The sequence below is a fragment of the Heloderma suspectum genome, chromosome 5 (assembly GCF_057233095.1).
Source record: "Heloderma suspectum isolate Gila_16-S chromosome 5, 16-S_ref, whole genome shotgun sequence".
In the NCBI taxonomy this organism is placed as follows: domain Eukaryota; kingdom Metazoa; phylum Chordata; class Lepidosauria; order Squamata; family Helodermatidae; genus Heloderma; species Heloderma suspectum.
The window spans coordinates 194,552,157-194,567,923 of record NC_139462.1 but is presented as its reverse complement, the minus strand read 5'-3'; the positions used below and the strand labels follow the sequence as shown (position 1 = coordinate 194,567,923).

General features: G+C 41.5%; 1 protein-coding gene across 5 annotated transcripts in view; it reads left to right on the top strand.

Moving 5' to 3' along the window:
• The window catches only part of AKAP9 (A-kinase anchoring protein 9), a 161,389-nt gene that overhangs the window by 23,254 nt on the left and 122,368 nt on the right, over window positions 1-15,767 (top strand). For all 5 annotated transcript variants that reach the window (XM_084858883.1, XM_084858880.1, XM_084858884.1 and 2 more), the window contains exons 2-3: window positions 142-396; window positions 7,955-7,999. In XM_084858883.1, the coding sequence (XP_084715009.1) occupies window positions 142-396; window positions 7,955-7,999 (300 nt within the window). The remainder of the gene's footprint in view (window positions 1-141; window positions 397-7,954; window positions 8,000-15,767) is intronic.

Genomic DNA, 15,767 nt, shown 5'->3' with positions numbered 1-15,767 from the left:
TGGAGCACTAACATTTAGCTTGGTTTTCACCAGCAATTACTCAGGAGGTTTATGTAGAACGTTCTAGAAACCCTGATAATTAGTGTCATATGTAATAATGAAGAAAACTTTCACCCTAACAGGATTTTCATTTATGTTCAGCTTGCACAGTTTAGGCAAAGGAAAGCTCACTCTGATGGACAGCATGCACCCAAGAAGCAGAAAAAAAAGAAAAAGATATCAAACACCAAAGATGAAGAATTGGTACAAGAAGGTCTGGATATTGATCAGTCGCAAGGAGAAGATGCATCCACATATAGCTGTCAAAGAGGAGCAGCTGCTACATCTGACTTTGCTATAATGAGGACTTTGCACAGCGATGAAATGATCAAACATGATCAAACATATACCACAGAAGTAAGTATTTCTGACTTTGGAGAAATGTTATGTTTATTACAATGGCTTTTTATGTTAGAATTAGGACACTACTTCTCTCTGTTCTGAACTCTGTGCCAAACTCTGTGGCGAATTTGGATGTGTATATATAGGTTTTATTTTTACGTTTCAAAATAGTTCATGAATGTTATGCATATTTTGAAAACTCTTGCCAAAGCAAATTATAATACTTGTATTTTTCAGTAATTCTTCTATCGAAATAATGTAACTAGGAATATATTAAATCTAATTTGAAAGGGGGTGAAACCGTGTCTTGTGCAGTGTTGGTAAATAGATAATATGCATTTTAGATGAAAAATAACATTAGTGAGTAAAAGCACTTAGGGCGCAATCCTATTGGGATAGTAAGCCACCTCCGAACTCAGAGGTGGCCAGCTATCCAATGCAGGGCAGATGGAGCATGGAGGGTATCCTCTCTTCCATAATCCAGTCACCCTACATTTGTGGCTAGACAGCCGGTTTTGGCTGTCTATCTGGGGACTTCAGAGTGGGAGTGGGGGAGCAGCACAGCGCATAGGTGGCGCTGTAACAATGCTTCCCTGGTCTCCTCCCTTCCCCACCCCCAGTAACATTCCCTTTTGGCCTGTTCCACGCTGCAGTTACAAGTGCAGAAACAGGGAAGAACCATGCCGCCTACAAGGCAGTGGGGTAGGGGAGCAGTTTTGGGGAACTGAAAAATACTATTGGCATCTAGGCACTAAGAGCCATAGGATTGCGCTTTATGGTCTTAATATTATTCAGCAACCTATACAGAACCTGCGTTCATCATAATCCTGTTCAAAATTTGGTGTTCTGAAAGCAGGGTATCACATGAAGCATTTGATATCAGGGGGGCAACATGAAGAATGTGAGCCAGATGTGTCCCCTAGCCCGCCCCCAGTGTGGCCCCCTGGCCCACCCCCAGTGCGACCCCCTGCCACTGAATTCAGTGGTGGCAATTTTTTTTAAAGAAAAATGGTATCCATGTGCTGTGGAGAGCTACAAGGGTCAAATTTAGCTTCTTTGCAAGCTAAGTTTGACCTTTTTGGTTCTCTGTAGCTGATACAGAGTGCTGTAAGAGTCAAATTTCGCTTGAAAACAAATTTAGTTTGCCACCGAATTTCAGCAGCAAACTGCTGATTTTTCATATATTTAAAAAAAATCAGGGGAAGCGTGGCTCTCGTGGGAGTGTGTGTGGAATGGCCCACCCATTGTATATTGATGTTAATTTGAAATGCTGCTTGTAATTGGTTGTCTCTGTAAATTCTGAGTTAATACCCAATCAGTCTTCCTGAAATATCAGTAGATCACCAAAGTTCTACACAAATCATCCTCATATGTACATACATACATACATACATACATATATATGGATGGAAATACTCTGATCCATGTAGTAAGCTACTAGGAATACAACTAAATGTGAACAACTTTAGATGCTAAAACTCCATCGTCTTGTCCATATACTTAGATTTTTCAGTAGCAGTCCTTAAGTTAGGTTCTTGAGATATATGGATTTTCGTTAACGTCAGATTAAAGGTGAATTTGAAACTTCTAACTCTCATGGAACCTAGGCACTTGTGAAGACCTCCTGTTCAAGCTGCTAGTTGGATAATAGTCTTTCTAACTTTCTTTTACTTTTTGCTTATTCTATCTAGGAGTTTATTAGAACAGACTTATCAGTTATATCTCATGAAAACTTGTTTTGGAATATGGAGTAATGTATGGAAGGGATCTAAAAATGTTGCCTAATAGTTCATTGAGGTACATATTCACAGGATGCATGCAGACAGAATATTACTAAATGACTACTTGCTGTGGAAGGCTAAGAATCCTTGTACTCATCCTTCAAGAACTGCTGCTACTATATGAGCTATAAAGTATAATTTGCACCCTTTAATTTTTATTCTGATTCTCACTTCAAGGCTTGTCTGTCGCTGCCAAACACTGTAATCATACACTCAACATCCTTTGAGACACTATATATAGGGAAAGATAGTACTTCTTCAGGAAAGAGTTTGATAGCAGTGTAAGTGTTCTCATCTGTCAGTACGAGTTGACCTCAAAGAACTCTTCAGTGAAGTCATTTTGAGAATAAACAAATTCAATGTCTCACATTCTGGGAAAATTTGGAGAAGTGCCGTGGATGTTCTGGCATGAGATTGGGATTTACAAATGGATGTGGAACTAGAGCTCTTTGAGAAAAGGAACAGTGCCGTTTGTGTGCTTTGTGACAGTCTCATCCCAACTAAATAGGCAGGCAGTTTTTCAGTAGCTGGGATTATAAGGACTACTTTGGGTTTCTTTAAGGATTTGGTCAGTGGGCATGGTCAGTGGAACTTCTAACACTTTATCTTTGAACAACAGACCCTGTGCCATATCAGAAACTGCTTTTAAAAGTCAATTTAGTTTGTGGCTTGGCATAGAGGGGCATAGGATTGACACTATGACTAGAGACAAGATAACCAAAACTAAAAGGTTTATTAAGGGATTTATATACAAAAGGGAAATGAGTGTTACTTTCAATTAATAGGATGGGAATGCTTAAATTTACTTTAAATATTCTTGATTACCATTCCTAATGAGAGTCTTCCTTGCTAATAAGCTGAGTAGCTTTCCCCTCACCTCAAATTCCCCTAAAGTCTACCTCAGTCAGTTCCTCACAATTAGGAACAGAGGATGAACAGCATCTTTCTCTGCCTCTAGCTCTTCTTGTTGCCTCTAGCTTCTGCAATGAGTTAAGATTCAAGGGCTGTCATTGAAGTTCCTCTGGTCAGACCTCCTACTGAATCCCCCAGGTGCTGGGCTTCCTGTTTGGAGTTTCACCTCAACCTCACACACAACTTCCTGCTCTCCACAGCCACCAACTCTGGATTACAAGTCTCCCTTGAAAAGCGTTATCTCAGATGGGCTTTCTCTTTTCCCAGCTCTGAGCACAGCTCCCTTTCGCCAGCAAACATCAACTCCAAGTGCCCTGTCATCAGCTGATTCTAACTGACTTTTTTCGAATTATGTTCCTTATAGTAGGGATAGATCTCCAGATGGTTTGGATTTCAATTCCCAGCATTCTTTACCATTGGGCATGCTGGCAGGGGCTTCTGGGAGTTGAAGTCCAAAACATCTAGAGAGCTACCCTCTGCTCACACCTGCCTTAGGAACTCCTAAGTTCCAATTACCTTTGTTGACCCACGTGATCAATTCAAATAATGGTATCTTCTCCCTACTAGACATTTCAAATGCAGCCTGAAGGCCACCTTTATAAGTCACCAAAACCAAGGCAACCACAACTGTTTTAGGCAGAATATGCAGTAACTAATTAGGCCACTGGCCCACTCAGTTACATTATAACTTCACAGAGGTCATACAAACTATATAAACATAACAAAATATAAGCAAAGAGGTGAAAACAGTGTTTCTTCACATTCCACAAGAGCAAATCCAAGGGCTTTTTCAGATGAGGATTGATTGAGGAATTATCATGGCTCATTCACTCACATTTTGGCCTTCTCAGGATTGCAGATCACTTTGCCTTGGAATTGCAGCAGATCCACAGGACCACACAAAACTGAAGAATTATGCATGGGGGGACACAGCTGTGGGCATGACCTCTCTTTCCTTCTCCCAATTTGAACCCAGTGTGTTCATCATTGGCACAGAAGATGACTATTTGCTGAAATGCTCCTGCAGTAGAGGCCATTGGTCTCTTACAGAAAAGTAGCTCCATCCCACTTAAGGCACCTGCAGTTTGTCTTCTCCCCCGACAGAGGACCCATCTGCTGTATAAGCTGCTCATTTTTCCACAGTGTGAGGTGGCCTCCAGTACAGCCCTTGGTTTTTGCAGCTGCTTCTGGGGAAGGAGAAGTGCAGCTGTTTGATTTTGGGAAAAGTTCTCATAAGCCATCCACTTCTATCAAGCAAACCTCTGACAAGACCCCTGTGCACTGCTTGGAGTTCAACTACAAACAGGCCCAGCTTCTTGCTGCTGGAGATGGCAGTGGGGTGGTGAAAATATGGCAATTAAATTCAGACTTCACTGGACCACGAGAAATGAACCATCTTGACTAGTTAGCTAATGAGGTCACAGATTAATACGGACCATAATAAAAAAGACTTTGTGTATTTCATCGGGCCTTAAACCATCTCTGTGTTAAAAAGTTACTTTTGGTTTGTTCCCCTTTCCCCACAGCAGTCATGGTAGTGAACCAAGTGTGAACGAGGCCATTAACACGAGATTTGATGGCCAAGTTGAAGTGTGTGTGTGCACAATTCTCTGATCAAGAGTTTCTTAACTACCCTTTTAGAATAGTATGGAAATGAAATGAAATTTTATGGGTGATCCAGCTCTCGTCATCATCCTTTTGTAATCTGCCCATGTTTTCCAAGCAATTCTCCTGACTTCTTGCTTAACAAGAAAAATCTGTTAAGGAAGGAAAGAGCAGAACAGCTGCACATTTTCTTTGATGGTATGGCCAGGAAAATGCAGAATGGAAGGAGGGTGGGAGGAGTTGTCCCTGGGGAAGGTGGATGATGTCTTGGAGATGCCCCTCCTTTCCTGATTGCTTGCCATATATCTCCTGTTGTAGAGCCATGTCCTGCATTGTCTTCATACTCTTCAAAACAGCATTAACAGCCACTTAATTGTTACTTTTTCTGCTTTACTCCCAGAATGCTGTGGGTGAGTTTACATGTCACGCTAAGCCACTCTGAGAATAAGCCATGGTGGGTGCGTGGCTTGTCCGCTACTCCCGACAGACGATCACCCACTTGGCGGCTTGCTGTGGCTTGTTTCTCCCTCAGTCCCTCCCAGCCAGCTGGCAAGTATCCCAGGAGCCTTGGTGGCAGAAATCCTCATTTCCTTGTTCTTTATGTTAGCACCTGTTCTGCAATTGGTCCTGCTGGGGTTGTCAGATCACAAAGGAAACTCCCCCTCCCTGCCACATCAAATCCCCAGCCAAAGGGATTTAATTTTTTGAGCCGTTATGAATGCGGGAACGCATTCACAAACTTTTAAAATGTTTATTTTAGGGGTCTTGCGCAAGTATGCAGGACCACAAGACCGCCTGTCTGCTGTTGAGCCCAGCATAGTCATATCTCCCTGTCGTCAACATCCTTGTCAATTTCATCCTCCACTTTGGTGCTATTTAGCCAAACATACTGATATCCTCCTCTTGTCAATGTCCTCGTCAATTTCATCCTCCACTTCCACACTTCCCTTGCCCCCCCCCCTTTTAAAGGCTGCTTGTTCAACTTAAGTAATAATACCCACCTCTAAAACCTCTTCTCTCCTGCAACTGCCGGCTGCTTTCAGCTTCCCTTCCCCCTGTTTCTAGTTGTCAAATGTACATGAGGGTTACAAAGCAGTGAGCGGGATTGTTAAACATATGCAAATTTCAAGACAGAGCAGGTACTGAGTGGGTAAACGTACGCAAATCTCAGTGCAGACAAGTGAGGCAGATCACTAAAAATATGCAAATTTCATGGTAGAGCAGTAAAATGGAGGGAGAAATTATGCAAAATTCCTAGCAGCAGACATTCACTCTTGTGCAGGACCAGAAAAAAAAATTCAAATGCTTTTATGGCACTCTCTGGTGTGTCCTTTCTATGAAGAAAAAAAAATTAAAAATCCATCTTGAGGTGGAGGTTGCTGAGATGGAATGAGGGAAACTGGCAGCAGCACTAGCAAGATCACGAGACGTGACAGGGGTTTTCACCGCTCTTGCTGGGCAGCTCTCTAGCCTTTCTGGACAACACAAAATAAAATTGCCCTGCTCGGTTCAGATGTCACAACAAGCCACCTTAAACAATCCTACTAAAAGCCATGGGTTTTCAGTGTGGCTTCATTGCGAAAAACAACTGCCGATGGAAAAACTTCTCTGGGTGCTGATGTCACGCTAAGCCACCCTGAAACCACCCACAATAACAACTCACCTTGGCTTAGCATGACGTGCGAACCAGATCAGTGTGTTTAGCACCAGTAGTGAAATCACCTGCTTAACTTTGTAGTGTACTTTGGTGATTTTTGAAAAAATGTATGTTAGTGGTATTCCAGAAAAATAGACTTGCACAAGGACTACAAATAAAAATTAAAACTTTTTAAATTGTGTGAGACAGCTTTGTGATGGTAGTGATGGAGTGGGGGCACTAAGGCTTTCTTTTTACATAGCAATGATGTGCTGCCAAGGAGGTGGAGGATCTGCTCAGTCTTTTAAAAAAAGAACTGATGCGATCTCCTTTAAGTTCTTCAAAATGGCATTAGCAGCCACTTCATTATTTATTTCCTTTTGCTGCTTTATTTTTGGAACACAGTACTGAAATTGCCTGCTCAACTTTGTAGTTGTTTTTTAAAAAAATAAATATAAACCTATGCTAGTGGTATTCCAGAAGAACAGATTAAAACTGTGTGAAGCAGCTTTGTGATGGGCTGGGAGTGGGGGTGCTGAGGCTTTTTGTTTTACAAAAGGGGGCTGGGGGGGGGAAATCTGCTCATTCTTCTGCCCGCCAGTAGGCTCCCTTTCTGTTTGTTGGGAAACTGAGCAGGAAGTTAGCAGATGTAGGAGAGCTGTGCGCTCTGTATTTCTAAATTAAGGAATTCCGAAATACTACACTTATGGTTAAAAATAAATAAATCTTGTTTTTAGAAACGTGGCATGTGCAGGCGACTTACACTCACTGATACACATGCCTGGAATGGAGAAAAGGTATTGTGGGAGGGATACAGAGCAATGGGAAAGGCAAGGGGAGGGACAGAGAAACAACACCTGGACACATTCTGTCATGGACCAGCCCCTTGTGTGGACGTGAAATCCTGCCTAAAAAAGGTCTCAGTGTGGATCGTGGGTTGCAAAACCGCAGGCAACCAAACCCAGCACAGATACTGCCTAACCTCAAAACAAAAAAAAAGCAGTTCCATGTGGGGAAAAAACAAGTTTTCTAATATTGGTAGTAATTCATGCTTATTTATAATTAGTCTTTAAGGTACCACAAGGCTCTTTGTTTTTGCTCCAGTAGACTAACATGGCTATCCTCTGGAAATAGACATGTGGACAGGGGACATTGTTTAATTCAACTTCAAAAGGCTTTTGACAGAGCACCTTGCCAAAGACTCATAAACAAGCTTAGCAGTCATGGGACAGGGGAAGTCCTCTTATGTATTGGTAAATGGTTAAAGAACAGAAAGCAGAGACTAGGAATAAATGGTCAATTCTTGCAATGGGGGGTTATAAGAAGTGGACGCTGCAAGGATCTGTATCAGGACTTGTGCTTTATAACTTATTCATAAATGATCCAGAGTTAGGGGTGAGCAATGAGGTGGTCAAATTTGCTGACACCAAATTACTTATGGTGATTAAAAGGAAAAGTGATTATGAAGACCTCCAAAAGGATCTCTCCAAACTGGGAGAATGGGCATTAAATGGCAAATGAGTTTCAATGTAACAAAGTGCAAAGTGATGCACATTGGGACAAAAAAATCCTAACTTCACACATACACTGAAGTATGACATTTATTTTTGTTTATTTTTTCCGTTTTATCCTCTTTTAGCTGGAAAGTGAAATTTCCACTACAGCGGATGATTATAGCTCAGAGGTAAGAACAAAATCGATCCTTTATGTGTTACATAAACAAATTTGTATTGGTTTTTATGCTGCCGTTTTTAATATTGTTTTCTATTTTCTTATTTTATGTAAGCCACCTTGTGAAGGCTATGCCTTAAAGGCAGCCTAAAATTCTAAAATGTTTTGGCTGTTGGGTGGTATAGAAATGTGTTTGTTTAATATATATATATATAGGAGAAATGTGTGTAGTGGCTTTTTAAACAAACTCCCCAATTTAAAGGTAACTGTCAGGAGCGCTCTGGCAGCTTCTCCCAGTAGATTCCAATAGCCAACTCAAGACACAGACAAAGGATTTCTTTTCAAAGCTTTAATCCCTTTACAACTTAATGACTCTTTCAGATGCTAATCACCAGTGACTAAAGCAAGGAACAGCAGGGTAGCCTAAGTCTCAAGTAGTCAGTTGATCCCCGTTTGAAAGAGTCACTTGAAGACACAGAACTTATGGGCTAGGGAGATATCCTCCCTCTTTCCCTTGGGTCCATGGGAGGTGGCCATTGCTTATGCGCCAAACGGGTGCTACGCCTCCTTTCCGCACCCTCCATCGCTCGTTGCTCTTTGTGTCTGCGTCGAGCGTCTAAGAAGACCCCCTCCCGCATTCCCTCACTACCCAGGTCGCTCTCTATCTCTGGAATGCTGGCAGGAGGAATCTCTGCCAGGTGCTGAGCCTGTGCGGGATGAGCTGGCCCCTCTCCCACGGATAGTTGTTCCTCCTCAGAATCTGAACTGCTCTGAGGCTCTCTGGGCTCAGTTTTCACCCTGCCAGTAACAGTCAAGTGTTTAGTAACATTTTTGTTTTTAAAATGTCATTAATGATATGTTAAAATTTGCTGTGTGTCTATAGCCTTCAACCTTATTGATTCCAAATTATGACAGAAAGTGGCTGACTTAAATCTTTCCAAATGAAATGTGGTGATTTTGCTTTGTAAGCTCTGTGTGCTGCTCCAAATTAAACTATTAGTATGTGAAATAAGAAATTAGACCCCTTCATTTACACTGATGCTCATCGTTACCTCAATATCTCAAAAGGTGTGTGAGAATATGACTGTGTGTTTTATAATATGCAAGTTTATTTAAATATGTATAGTTAAATGTTTGATTAAAACTCTTCACTTAACCACCATAACTGTTCCTTTGCATATTGAAACATGGGCTCATTAAATATAATCTATACAGGTTGTATCTGCCTGCTGCAAGGACCAACAGAGAATAGCAGCAGCGGCCTTGTTGTCAAGGAGAGATGACCTGGTTTGCACAATTACCACAGCCCACCATTGCCTATTCAAGCTATGGCTTGTCACGCTATCAAAATGTGGGGGACAAAGGTTGTTTGAGGGTTAAACAACCCTCAAATAACCCAAGGTCGGTTTATGTGAGGGTTGTTTAACCCTCAAACAACCCCTGCCATCCAGGTTTGGATGACACAACAAACCATGGCAACCCCCCCACTGGGGGCTGAATATTCAAAATGGCTGATTGCCTGCACCGGAACACCCCATGGCTTAAATAAGCCACAATGGGCTGCAGTGATTGTGCGAACCAGCCCTTTATCTTGTATTTATTGTGACAATGTCTTAGTCATCCCCGCCCAGGTGACCTCCATATGTTTTTGACCTCAGTCTCTGCTAGCATTGCCATAGATCAGGAATTCTGGAAGTTGTCATACAAAACATCTAGACAGCACCAGGTTGGGGAACAGTGACCTAGCTTCTCTGTCTTCATTCCATGCTAGTGCACCATTGTTTGAAAAAGCCCAAGTTAGTAAGACTCAGGAAGATTGTTCCCAGTAGACCACTAAGTATGATTAGAAAACTCCCAGTAGCTTTGATGATGAAATTGTGATCAAGAATGTGTTCAAACAGAGCTATAGTTTTATATCTGAGGTTTACAGAGGAAAATGTAAAAATGTCGACTGCTCTCCACTTTTCCCCACTCCCAACACCTACCTCCAATATTATTGTTCTTCAAGGAGTACTGGAAGATGAAACTTTATTGGTGCTCATATATAGCTGTCTTTATTGTTGTGTATTTTATCTGTCATTTTACAACTCCCCAAAACCAAATATTGTTGAGAATGGCTGTGATTTAAGAAAAGCGATGCATGCATATGTATCAATAAATTATAGAGACTTTCAAATTACACTAAACGTTCCTTTCCAGATAGAATTGGTTTACAATGCATGCAGTTATACTGTGGAGGAATAAAACTGCATAATGTTAAAAAGATGAAAAAAATCATTATCTTTCCAGCTGCCAGTGTGTTGGCCCCAAACAATGAACTGTAATTCCATTGCTGACTATGTAAAGGAAGCTTCCAGGAACATTTGTTGTTGCTGTTGTTGTTCAGTCGTTCAGTCGTGTCCGACTCTTCGTGACCCCATGGACCATAGCACGCCAGGCCTTCCTGTCCTGCGTTCTCTCCCGGAGCGTGCTCAAGTTCATATTCATTGCATCCGTGATGCTATCTAGCCATCTCATCCTCTGCCGTCCCCTTCTCCTTTTGCCTTCAGTCTTTCCCAGCATCAGGGTCTTTTCCAGGGAGTTTTCTCTTCGCATTAGGTGGCCAAAATATTGGAGCTTCAGCTTCATTATCTGTCCTTCCAATGAGCACTCAGGGTTGATTTCCTTTAGGATGGACTGATTTGACCTCCTTGCAGTCCAGGGGACTTGTAAGAGTCTTCTCCAGCACCACAGTTCGAAAGCATCAATTCTTCGGCGCTCAGCCTTCCTTATAGTCCAGCTCTCACAGCCATACATTACTACTGGGAAAACCATAGCTTTGATTAGACGGACCTTTGTCGGCAAGGCGATGTCTCTGCTTCTTACTATGCTGTCTAGGTTGGCCATAGCTTTCCTCCCAAGGAGCAAGCGTCTTTTAATTTCATGGCTACAGTCACCGTCTGTGGTGATCTTGGAGCCCAAGAAAGTAAAATCTGTCACTGCTTCCATTTCTTCCCCTTCTATATGCCAGGAAGTGATAGGGCCAGATGACATGATCTTAGTTTTTTTAATGTTGAGTTTCAAACCAGCTTTTGCACTCTCCTCTTTCACCCTCAACAAGAGGCTCTTGAGATCCTCTTTGCTTTCTGCCATTAGGGTGGTATCGTCTGCATATCGGAGGTTGTTGATAATTCTCCCAGCAATCTTAATTCCGACCTCTGATTCATCCAACCCGGCATTTCTCATGATGTACTCTGCATATAAGTTAAATAAGCAGGGTGACAATATGCAGCCTTGTCGTACTCCTTTCCCAATTTTGAACCACTCGGTTGTTCCATCTCTGGTTCTGACTGTTGCTTCTTGACCCTCGTACAGGTTTCTCAGGAGACAGGTAAGGTGGTCTGGTACTCCCATCACTTTAAGAATTTGCCACAGTTTGTTGTGATCCACACAATCAAAGGCTTTAGCGTAGTCAATGAAGCAGAAATAGACGTTTTTCTGGAATTCTCTTGCTTTCTCCATGATGCAGCGAATGTTGGCGATTTGATCTCTAGTTCCTTTGCCTCTTCTAAACCCAGCTTGTACTTCCGTTAGTTCTCGGTTCGAATACTGCTGAAGCCTAGCTTGTAGGATTTTGAGCATCACCTTGCTGGCATGTGAAATGAGCGCAATTGTACGGTAGTTTGAACACTCTTTGGCGTTGCCCTTCTCTGGAATTGGAATGTAAACTGACCTTTTCCAGTCTTGTGGCCACTGTTGAGTGTTCCAGATTTGTTGGCACATTGAATGCAGCACTTTAACAGCATCATCTTTTAGGATTTTAAATAGCTCGGCTGGAATACTGTCATCTCCGCTAGCTTTGTTGTTACTAATGCTTCCTAAGGCCCACTTGACTTCACTCTTGAGGATGTCCGGCTCAAGTTCAGTGACCGCACTATCATGGCTCTCAGGGACATTAAGATCTTTCCTGTAGAGTTCTTCTGTGTATTCTTGCCACCTCTTCTTAATCTCATCTGCTTCTGTGAGGTCCCTGCCTTCTTTGTCCTTTATCATGCCCGTCTTTGCACAAAACGTTCCCTTGAGATCTCCAGTTTTCTTGAAGAGATCTCTAGTCTTTCCCATTCTGTTGTTTTCCTCGATTTCTTTGCATTGTTCATTTAAGAAGGCCTTCTTGTCTCTCCTTGCTATTCTCTGGAACTCTGCATTCAGTTGGCTATATCTTCCCCTTTCTCCCTTGCTTTTCGCTTCCCTTCTTTCCTCAGCTACTTGTAAAGCCTCATCAGACAGCCACTTGGCTTTCTTGCATTTCTTTTTCTTTGGGATGGATTTCGTTGCTGCCTCCTGAACAATGTTACGGACCTCCGTCCATAGTTCCTCAGGCACTCTGTCTATCAGGTCTAATCCCTGAAATCTATTCCTCACCTCCACTGTATATTCATCAGGGATATGATTTAGGTCATACCTGAATGGTTTAGTGGTTTTCTCGACGTTCTTCAATTTAAGCCGAAATTTTGCAAGAAGCAGCTCATGATCTGAGCCACAGTCAGCTCCAGGTCTTGTTTTGACTGACTGTATGGAGCTTCTCCATCTTTGGCTGCAAAGGACATAATCAATCTGATTTCGATATTGACCATCTGGTGACGTCCATGTGTAGAGTCGCCTCTTGTGCTGTTGGAAAAGAGTGTTTGCTATGATCAGCATGTTCTCTTGGCAAAACTCTATTAGCCTTTGTCCTGCTTCATTTTGTACACCAAGGCCATGCCTGCCTGTTATCCCGGTGATTTCTTGACTTCCTACTTTAGCATTCCAATCCCCTATGATAAAGAGGACATCTTTTTTTGGTGTTAGTTCTAGAAGGTGTTGTAGGTCTTCATAGAACCGATCAACCTCAGCTTCTTCGGCCTCAGTGGTTGGGGCATAGACTTGAATTGCTGTGATGTTGAATGGTTTGCCTTGGATTCGTACTGAGATCATTCTATCGTTTTTAAGATTGTACCCCAGTACTGCTTTTCCCACCCTTTTGTTGACTATGAGTGCTACTCCATTTCTTCTAAGGGATTCTTGCCCACAATAGTAGATATGATGGTCACCTGAATTAAATTCGCCCATGCCTGTCCATTTTAGTTCGCTGATTCCCAAGATGTCGATGTTCAATCTTGCCATCTCATGTTTGACCACCTCCAGCTTACCTTGATTCATTGATCTGACATTCCAGGTTCCTAAACAATATTGTTCTTTACAGCATCGGATTTTCTTTTCACCGCCAGACACATCCACAGCTGAGTGTCCTTTCGGGTTTGGCCCAGCCGCTTCACTCTTTCTGGCGCTACTTGGAAATACCCTCTGCTCTTCCCCAGTAGCATATTGGACACCTTCCGACCTGAGGGGCTCATCTTCCGGCGTCATATCTTTTAGCCTTGTGATACGTTCCATGGGGTTTTCTTGGCAAGAATACTGGAGTGGGTTGCCATTTCCTTCTCCAGTGGACCACATTTTGTCAGAACTCTCTGCCATGACCTGTCCATCTTGGGTGGCCCTGCACGGCATAGCTTATGGCTTCACTGAGTTACGCAGGCCCCTTCGCCACAACAAGGCAGTGATCCATGAAGGGGTCCAGGAACATAAGTCATTCCAAAGCTGATACACGGGGTCCATTCACATGTAGTTGCGGCAAACTGTGGCTTAAGTAATCCACAATTTGCTGTGGCATATGCCCGACATGTATCAATGCCATTTTGAATATGCAATCTCCAGTCAGCCCTATCAGAGGTTATTTTGTGATTTGTGAACCCAGATACTATGGGGTTACAGTTAACCTAAGAACTATTCATAGGTTAGTTAACCTAATAACTAATCATAGGTTAACTCTTTGAGGGTATAAGGGGATGCCGCTTGCAGGAAGAAACTGAAAAGCTCCCACATGCAAATGTAGTATTCACTCACACTGGTCTGGATCTGAGCCGTAATGTGGAACTAGGCTGCTGTAGGAGAAGAGGATATGCATGTGAGAGAGGAAAGATAGGGAGTTTACTATCCTGTAGCTTGATACAGAAGCTGTTTAAATATTGTGCCTTTAAAGATTTTTCTGTTTTGGCATCTGAAAATATTTAATACTCTGCCATATCCAAAACCATCTATTTATTTTTAGTAGTACTTGACAGTTATTTAATACCTTACTGTGCTTCTATTTTGCTTTCTGTTGCAAATTGGAAATATTAAGTACCAAATAGTTGAATAAATACAATCATAACTTGGAAAGGGATAATTTAGAGCAGGGTGCCCTGGACAACAATGAGATGGTCTGGCAGGCAGATTAACTGTTGGGATGGGTGTATAATTTCTGGTTTGAGCTTATATTAAAATTGCTGTGTATCAGATACGTAGGATTTTGTGAACAGCTGACTTATTCATTATTTCTGTTCATTTTATTTACCAGCACTGTTTTATGCTGTTTAATGCTGCAAATATAGAAGTAGGATCTTAGGTGTTAGCACAACAGATGGGGTTCCCACATTTTAATAACATTCTATTCCTCAACAGAAAGTCCAGGTTTTTGGAAACCTTAAATGTGTAGATGTTTTCCTAGTATAAGCTAGCAGACTCTTTTATGGGCATCTTCAATGATGATACAATCTTACAATGTGTTTTTAAAATCTGGATCACTTAAAATGTAGATATTTGACCCTTTTGTGTCCTTTTTTTTTCAAATTATTATGAAGGCTATAATTCTTAGAATTAACTCCCACAGAAGCACCAAAAATACATTGTTAAGTTCTATTAGATGTCTATAAGCTTTTACTGGTAAAAAGTATTTCAATGTATGTATATAATGGAAACTTTAGACTATTTTCTGCTAATAAATACATGCATTATCTTTAGAGAGTGTATTTTGATGTCATAAGTACACTTTTAAAAATAAAAGGTCCTGTATAGCAAATTGTTGTGTAAACATATACTGTAAACCTATATTGTGGATTTGAAATCCCGTAACTATACAGATTGCTTATCCAGAATATTCTGCCTTACTTCAGGCTTTTGTACAGAGAAGCATGCTTTGGAAAATGGCAGTGTTCTTATTATTTATTTTGGGAAATTTTTATACTACTTTTTATTTAAAAAAAAATCCCAGTGGTTCATAAATTAACATCATAATAAAATACAATAAAACCAATCAGTAAAACAATAGAGCAACAATAAAACAATAAAATATTTCATTAAAATAAGCAAGGGTAGCTGGCATTGCTAGTGTTCAGGAAAATGCCAAGACAAACAGATACATCTAAATTGGACTCCCCTTGTGCCTGATCCAGAAGCTGCAGCAATTGCAGAACGCAGCTGGTAGGATAGTCAGTGGAGTACATTAGCATACTTATATTACACCAGTATTAAAAGAACTGCACTGGCTGCCTATAAACTACCGAGTGTTGCTGAAATACAAAGCCCTAAATGACTCGGGACCAGGATACCTAGTTCACCGTCTTCCTGTATATATAAATACCTAGTCAACCCTTGAAATCTGATGAGTCCTTACTGGTTGTTCCACAGCCAATGGAATGTCATGTACACATAAGCGGGCCTTCTCAGTGGTGGCACCCACCCTTTGAACACTCTTCCATATATGAGCCAAGATACAGAAACAGTGACAAGTTTTAAACACCTCTTGAAAGCACACAGGCTTTCCCTGACCAGTGAGATTCTGTTACCACCCTGTTTTGTTGTTATGATAATTAATTGTTCTTAAATGTTCTTAACTGTTTCCAGTTAGTACGTTTACCTTGTTTTTATATTGTTATGTCATATTT